The sequence below is a fragment of the Nannospalax galili genome, unplaced genomic scaffold (genome assembly GCF_000622305.1).
Source record: "Nannospalax galili isolate Female #2095 unplaced genomic scaffold, S.galili_v1.0 scaffold49, whole genome shotgun sequence".
NCBI classification, from domain to species: Eukaryota; Metazoa; Chordata; class Mammalia; order Rodentia; family Spalacidae; genus Nannospalax; species Nannospalax galili.
In genome coordinates, this window is record NW_008359444.1 from 1,675,668 (window position 1) to 1,682,451 (window position 6,784).

Here is a 6,784-nt window from a genome sequence, read left to right on the forward strand (position 1 = left end):
AGGGGGGGAGAGAAAACGAATTTAGGGCAAAATGGGGGGCATAAAAAAAACACAAAACAAAAAAAAAAAAAAAAAAAAAAAAAAAAAAGGAAGGGCATGGTAGTGCATACTTTTTTTACTCTCAGCATTTGGGAGGCGGAGACAGGTGTACGTCTGTGAATTGGAGGTTGGAGGCCAGTGTGGTCTACATAGAGAGTTTGAGGCCAACTAGGGCTACATAGTGAGACCTTGTTTAACCCTGTGTTATTTCTTGGGACACTGTTCAGGGCAGGGGCAGTAAATCTCAGACTTGTGATTCTGGATCCCTTTTTGAATTGGTTAGGGTCTCAGATAATTTTGCTTAAAAATTTTTTCTTTGATGCATTTATATTATTTTATGTGCATGACTGGTTTGCCTGGCTGTATGTAAATACACTACCTGTGTACAGTGCCCATGGAGGCCAGAAGAGGGTACTGGAGCTCTTGGAACTGGAGTTCTGAATGGTTGTTAGCTGCCTTGTGGGTGCTGGGAACTGAACCCAGGTCCTCTGCAAGAGCAGCCAGTGCTTTTAACTGCTGAGTCATCTCCTCAGCCCCTAAAGATAGTTCTTATTTGACATTATTAAGCCTATTCCATGTGAAATCAGCATTTTTTAAAAGTTGAATGTGCATGGTAGTAAAGAACATGAAGCCTGCTGGTGTAGCTTGTCGCTACCTCCATTCTCTGAGGGGCAGTTTACCCACCTCTGCTCTTACACACTGGTACAAGTGATGCAGTGGAAACAGTATGTGCTGCCTTCTTGTTGTGAATGTCTGACACGTTGATTGCTGAGACACTGGGAGAGCTCTGGGGAGATCATTCTGGGTGATGTTGGCCCTGGGATAGTATTGGTTATTGATAACAGACAGCAGGGCTGGCTGACTTTAGCGTGTCTCAATTTTTTCTCCATGCAGGTCTATGCATGTGCTCTGTGGATTTATTGCTGGCCTCGAGTCAGAGTTTATGGAGACGCTTTCCGATGAAGAAGTGCTTCTGTCTCTAACCCAAGTGCTCCGGAGAGTGACAGGTACTAACCTCCCCAGCCTTGTTGTCTTATTCACTGATCTCTAAATAGGAAATAAACCCCGAACAGAGAAGAATGAAACTCCACTTTGCACATCTCCAAGACAGCCTTCTTCCTGGGCAGTGGACCTAGTAACAGTTTGTAAAGACTTCCCACTTCTGTTTTCTAAAATCTGCCCACCAAAACAAAAGCAGTTGTCCCTAATCAAGTGCTTTCACATAAGGAATTGAGGCTCAGAAGGGCTACAGGGCAGCTGGGGTCATTTCACTTAGAGGAAGCGTCTTCATGATGTTGCTTATCGGCACCAGTTGTGTAGTGCTGAGCAGAGCAGCTGAAACAGGGTGCCTCTTAGGAAAACACTGGCTCAGTTTTCTTCTAGGCTAGTGAGAATTCTGGGTTAACATGCTATATCTGTCTGGTTTAGGAAACCCACAGCTGCCAGCACCCAAGAGCATGCTGAGGTCTCGTTGGCACAGTGCCCCATACACCCGAGGCTCCTACAGCTATGTGGCTGTGGGCAGCACTGGGGATGATGTAGATCTGCTGGCCCAGCCTCTCCCTGCCGACAGCAGTAGCACCCAGGTATAGTGGTCTGCCTTGGGTGGGGCACCAGGGATCCTGCTGCTGAGGCCCCATGAGTGCCGAAAGGTACTGCAGCATGAATGAGTCGGGGGCTGGGATCGCTCAGACTGAGACTGAGAGTCTTTTTTTTTTTCTTTTTTTTTTTTTGGTCTTTTGAGACAGGGTCTCCCTGTAGTCCCTGCTGTCCTGGAACTCACTATGTAGACCAGGCTGGCCTTGAACTCACAGAGATCTGCCTGCCTCTGCCTCCTGAGTGCTGGGATTAAAGGCGTGCACCACCACGCCCAGCAAGAGTCATTTCTTTTTGATATTGAGTAATTTAAGGCCAGGCGTGTTGGTGCATGCCTTTAATCCCAGCACTCAGGAGGCAGAGGCAGGCAGATCTCTGTGATTTCAAGGCCAATCTGGTCTTGCATAGTGAGTTCCAGGCCAGCCGGCGCTATAGAGAGAGAGATCCTATCTCAAACACACACACACACACAAAGAGTAACTTAAAGCCAAGTGTGGTGGTACACACCCATAAATCCCAGCACCCTGGTGGCAGAGGCAGGAGGATTGCTGCAAGTTCAGGAACAGCTTGGTCTATATAGCAAGGTTAGTCAGGGCTAGTAAGGCTCTGTGTCAAAAAACAAACAAAAACCAGGGCTGGAAGAGATGGCTCAGCAGTTAAGAGCACTGACGCTCTTGCAGAGGACCTGGGTTCAGTTTCCAGCATCTACATGGCAGCTAACAACCATCCTTCACCAGTTCTAGGGAATCTGACACCTTCTGGCTTCTGCAGTCATTGCATGACATGGGTGCACTTAGTACATGTAGGCAAAACACTATTAAAAAACATTAAAAAAAAAAAAAAAAAGCAAACACGAAAATCAAAATAAAAAAAACATGTCATTCCTAGCCCGGTGTGGTGGCCCACGCCTTTAATCCCAGCACTCGGGGAGGCAGAGGCAGGCGGATCTCTGTGAGTTCAAGGCCAGCCTGGTCTACATAGTGAGTTCCAGGCCAGCTGGGGCTACAGGGAAACCCTGTCTCAAAAAGACCAAAAAAAAACCAATCAAAATGTCATTCCTATCATAATTATACATACGCTTAAAGGGTCAGAAAAATTTATAGTGCTGGCTACAGAAGTAAAATTAAACAAAAGTAGCTGGTGAGGACATTTGTCCCCTCCCCAGATTATTCTTCCAGCTGATTGCTTCTCCTTTTGTATCGATGAAACCCTGAGCATGCTAGGCAAGCACTCTTATCACTTATTGACACCTCCCTCCCTCGCCAAGCTCTCCATCTGATTCTGATCTCTAAAGCACATGTTCAGGCTGGTGTGGTGGCTCCTGTAATTCCAGCTAGAAGGATCACCACAGGTGCTAGCCTAGCTTGGACTATAGAGTGAGTTCAGGATATCCTGGACCATAGAGTGAGACCCTATCTTAACAAAGCAAAAAACAAAACAAAACAGGAAAAAGTTTATTATGGAAACCATCAATTATAGAGAAGTAGGTACAGCAGTAGTCTCTACCCCTAGCAGGCTTTGCCCACTGCCCATTACTGGTGTTGAGCATGCCTTGTATACAGATATTATGATGTGTATCTCTAAGGCAAACAATATTAAAAAATAAATGCAAGCTGTGCTCTCCCTCCCTCCAAAGTCAAGAAGCTACACAGTGTCACCTGGTGTTGACTGTTTAGTTTTCCAGGTATCTCATGGCCTTTGTCAGCTTGCACTGTCCTGTCACTTTTAGTTGTAGGCAGTGACTTCTTACATTGTAGGATAAGCTTTAGCCTTAACCTCCCATGGTGGTTCAGCAACTCTGCTGATTATGAGTTGCTGCCCTACCACCTGGGCATCGCAGCACTCGCACCTGTCCAGAATGGGGCAATGATGTCTTCTGCCCTTTTGTCGATGCAAATAGATAAGTGGGACTTCGTGTTCTGTGTATTTCTCCACAGCTATCCTCATCACATCCCTATTCTAATTTGGCTTTTTTTCTGTAGCTTCAGATACTATTTGCTGGAGAAGCCACACATCGGACGTTTTACTCCACCACCCATGGGGCCCTGCTCTCTGGCTGGAGGGAAGCTGAACGCCTGTTCGGTCTGTGGAACTCACAGGCACAGCAGCCTTGGCGCAGGCTCTGAGTGCCTGCTGCTCTGCTCTACCATGTGGGTGATGGGCCCCTCCTTCTGTCTGATGATTTTCAATCTGGCTTGAGGTTTAGAGATCTTATTGACAGCTTTCTTTTTGCAAAAGCAGTCTCATTTTCTCACGTCTGTCCTTGGAGTCTGGCTTGGACTGAGCATGAAGTCATGGATGACCCACTAACCCTACTGCTGCACACATAAAGCAGTTCATACCGCCTGGGTCTGGAATCCTCAAGCCCCTGAGCTGCAGTATCCCCAGCTGGTTCTGGGTCCTGTCTCTGCCCCCTTGTACCCCCAATAAGTGGCTGTTCCCTCTGGGTTCTTTGAGACTTAGGCCCTGTGGTTACCCCTTGCCCTCAGTTTCTGAAGGTGCCTACCCTCCCCTGTTTCCACTGCTGGTGTTCAGGACCACAGTATGACTAATGAACTTCCCCTTTGATCATTAATGGATCTATGTCAGGCACCCTAGTGTGGTAGGCTGGATGAAGGTGGAAAACTGAAGAGATTGTGAAAGGCAGGGAAAGGTGTCCTGTCCCGACCTGGCTTTAGGCTTTCTTGAGAGAGTGAAGGGGAAAAAAGAAAAGAAAAAAAGACTATCTGGGAATGGGTTGGTCAAAAAATGGGGTGGGTCTGGGGAGGGTGTCGGAGACAGGGAATATTGAGGTGGGGTTGGGGAGGGTACTAGGGAATGTTTGGGTAGTTGGGCAATATTGGGTGGGTCAATTAGATGTTTTCCAGTCTAGTCTTACTGTATCCTCACAGCAGCTCCAGGGCACAGACCCTGATGCTTCTGTTTACATGGCGGAGGGGACAGGACATTAGACTTTAATAAATTAATATTTCATAGTGCTGCAGCTGTCACAGCAGCTTGCACATCTCCTTTGATAGTGGAGACTCGGGAGGTTAGTGTAGTTATCAGGGTGGTGCTGCAGAGGTGAGGTGTAGGAGCTTGCAAAGGCTTGAACCCCAACATTGCACAGCCTGAGGCTATCATTGGCCCTTTTTATTTAAGGACAATCATCCTGCTTCATCTGGGCCTGGGCTCTGGTTCTACCTGCTGTAAGAAAGGGTTGAGGCCTGCTCACTCACAGTCCAGCTCTCTGTATGCCTATTCATCCTTCTGGAGTGTGTTAATCGTGAGACAATGAGACTGTTGGAGAGTGCTTATGTCACCAGACTGGTCCTGCATGGGATACTTGCCAGTCAACCAAGGGAGGAAGCCAAACTCCAGCAGGATTTATTGTAATCTATGGCTTTAGGACAAAGAATGCAGCTTTCTTCACAGGCAAAGGTCTTTACTGTTGACACTTGGGGAAGTGTTTCAGTTTCCAGAGATAGGCCCAGGTTGACACTTAGAGCAACAGGCCTGACAAAGAGGGAAGAAGCTAGGGGGATTTGAGCTGCTAGGGGTGGGGTTGGGCCATGGTAGAGAATCAGCCTGATAAGCTTGGGAACTTAAAATCTGAGAGGCAGAAATGATGTCACATCCCTTTAATCCCAGCACTTGGGAGGGAGAGGCAGGTGGATCTCTGAGGTTAGCCTAGGCTACATAGTGAGACCTTGTCTTAAAACAAAAATCTGAACACATTTACTCCCCCCTTATCTTCCCCCTTTTCCCCCCCTTTTTAGGCTACTTTGTAGCCTAGCCTAGACCATCTAAAATTTTTTTTCTTTTTTTAGATGTCTATGAGTAAGTGCACCCATGTCGTGCAGTGCCCACAGAGGTCAGAAGAGGGCATCAGATTCCCTAGAACTGGAGTTAAGGATGGTTGTTAAACACCATGTGGGTGCTCTGCAAGAGCAGCCACTGAGCCATCTCTCCATCCCCGCAATAGGGCATTTTTAAAAGACAGGATATCTTAGGCTGGCTTTGAACTTGCAATGTAGCTGAGGCTGGCCTTGAACTTCTGACCCTCTTGCCTCTGTCAGGTGCTAGTGTGAAACCCTCCTCTGGCCCCCTGCCCTGGACTCCTGAGACCCCTGCTCCTCTTTAGGAATAATGGTTCTTTCTCGCTTCTGTAAACAAACTGCTTGATTGCTAGGCTGAGAGGACAAACTGCACTGACCCCATTTTGACTAGTTGTTTCAGGCAAGCCTGGACCTATCCAGGCATGTCGTAATCTCCACCTACTACCCCCACCCCAGGAGGCTATAGATCAAGCAGGCCCAGGCATATAGCAGCCTTATAAGGTAAGAACAGAGACTTCTGGCCTCACAGGTAACAGTCAGCACATTCCATAGCTCTGAGGGTAGCACCCGCCAATGAGAAACCCCCAGGACTGCATCCCTTGTAACCAATCAATTCAAAAGTGTGTTGGCACGTGTAGGCTCCTCGGACCAATCAAGATGTGACTGTTATTCCCCTCCTGCCTTGGTCTAAAACCTATAAAAGGCTTCCTCCCCCTGCAATCGGAGCTCTCAGCACAGATCCATTGCGTTGGTGAGGTCTGAGAGCCCGAGCTTAAGCCCGAATAAAGACTCTTTGTTCTTGCATGCCCTCTGGATTCCGTGGTTATTCTTGGGGATCCATTCTCTGGGCACAACACTAGGATTACTGTGTCAATGCAGAAACAGAACTCACTGCAAAGGGGATAAGAGGTAGTTTATTCTGAAACCAGTGACCATGGCCCCAGAACAGACTTAAGTTATCCCGAATTTTATGGTTCAACATGGAAACGGTTTCATGAAGCTTTTTATAGTAATGAAGTCATAAGTCAAAGCACTTTTCAAATACATTGGTGGAAACATTAAATAGGCAGTCACAGCAAAGTGGAGACATCTCAGCTACAGGCCTCAGATGGTTGGTGAAAACATTCCAAAAGGAATACGTTCCAAAAGGTTTTTATGTTAGTCATCGAATGTTAGGTTAAACATAGAGGTGGACAAGGAGTGGTTATTTAGGTAGCTAAAGATAGCCCAAGACAAGTAGAAGTTAGATCTGGACTTGCAGATTTCTAAACTCCACAATCATTAAGTTATAATCAGCCTTGCAGAAGGTTCGGTTGAAGATGCAGGGTTTT

General features: G+C 47.0%; 1 protein-coding gene across 2 annotated transcripts in view; it reads left to right on the plus strand.

The window, feature by feature from the left end:
* Paox (polyamine oxidase) overlaps positions 1-5,357 on the plus strand; it is an 11,392-nt gene extending 6,035 nt beyond the window's left edge. The window contains exons 5-7 of one of the 2 annotated variants that reach the window (XM_017795619.2): positions 934-1,046; positions 1,468-1,625; positions 3,618-5,357. In XM_017795619.2, the coding sequence (XP_017651108.1) occupies positions 934-1,046; positions 1,468-1,625; positions 3,618-3,761 (415 nt within the window). In that variant the 3' untranslated portion in view covers positions 3,762-5,357. The remainder of the gene's footprint in view (positions 1-933; positions 1,047-1,467; positions 1,626-3,617) is intronic. The other variant, XM_008823174.3, reaches the window with a different exon arrangement.
* The last annotated feature ends 1,427 nt before the right edge of the window (positions 5,358-6,784 follow it).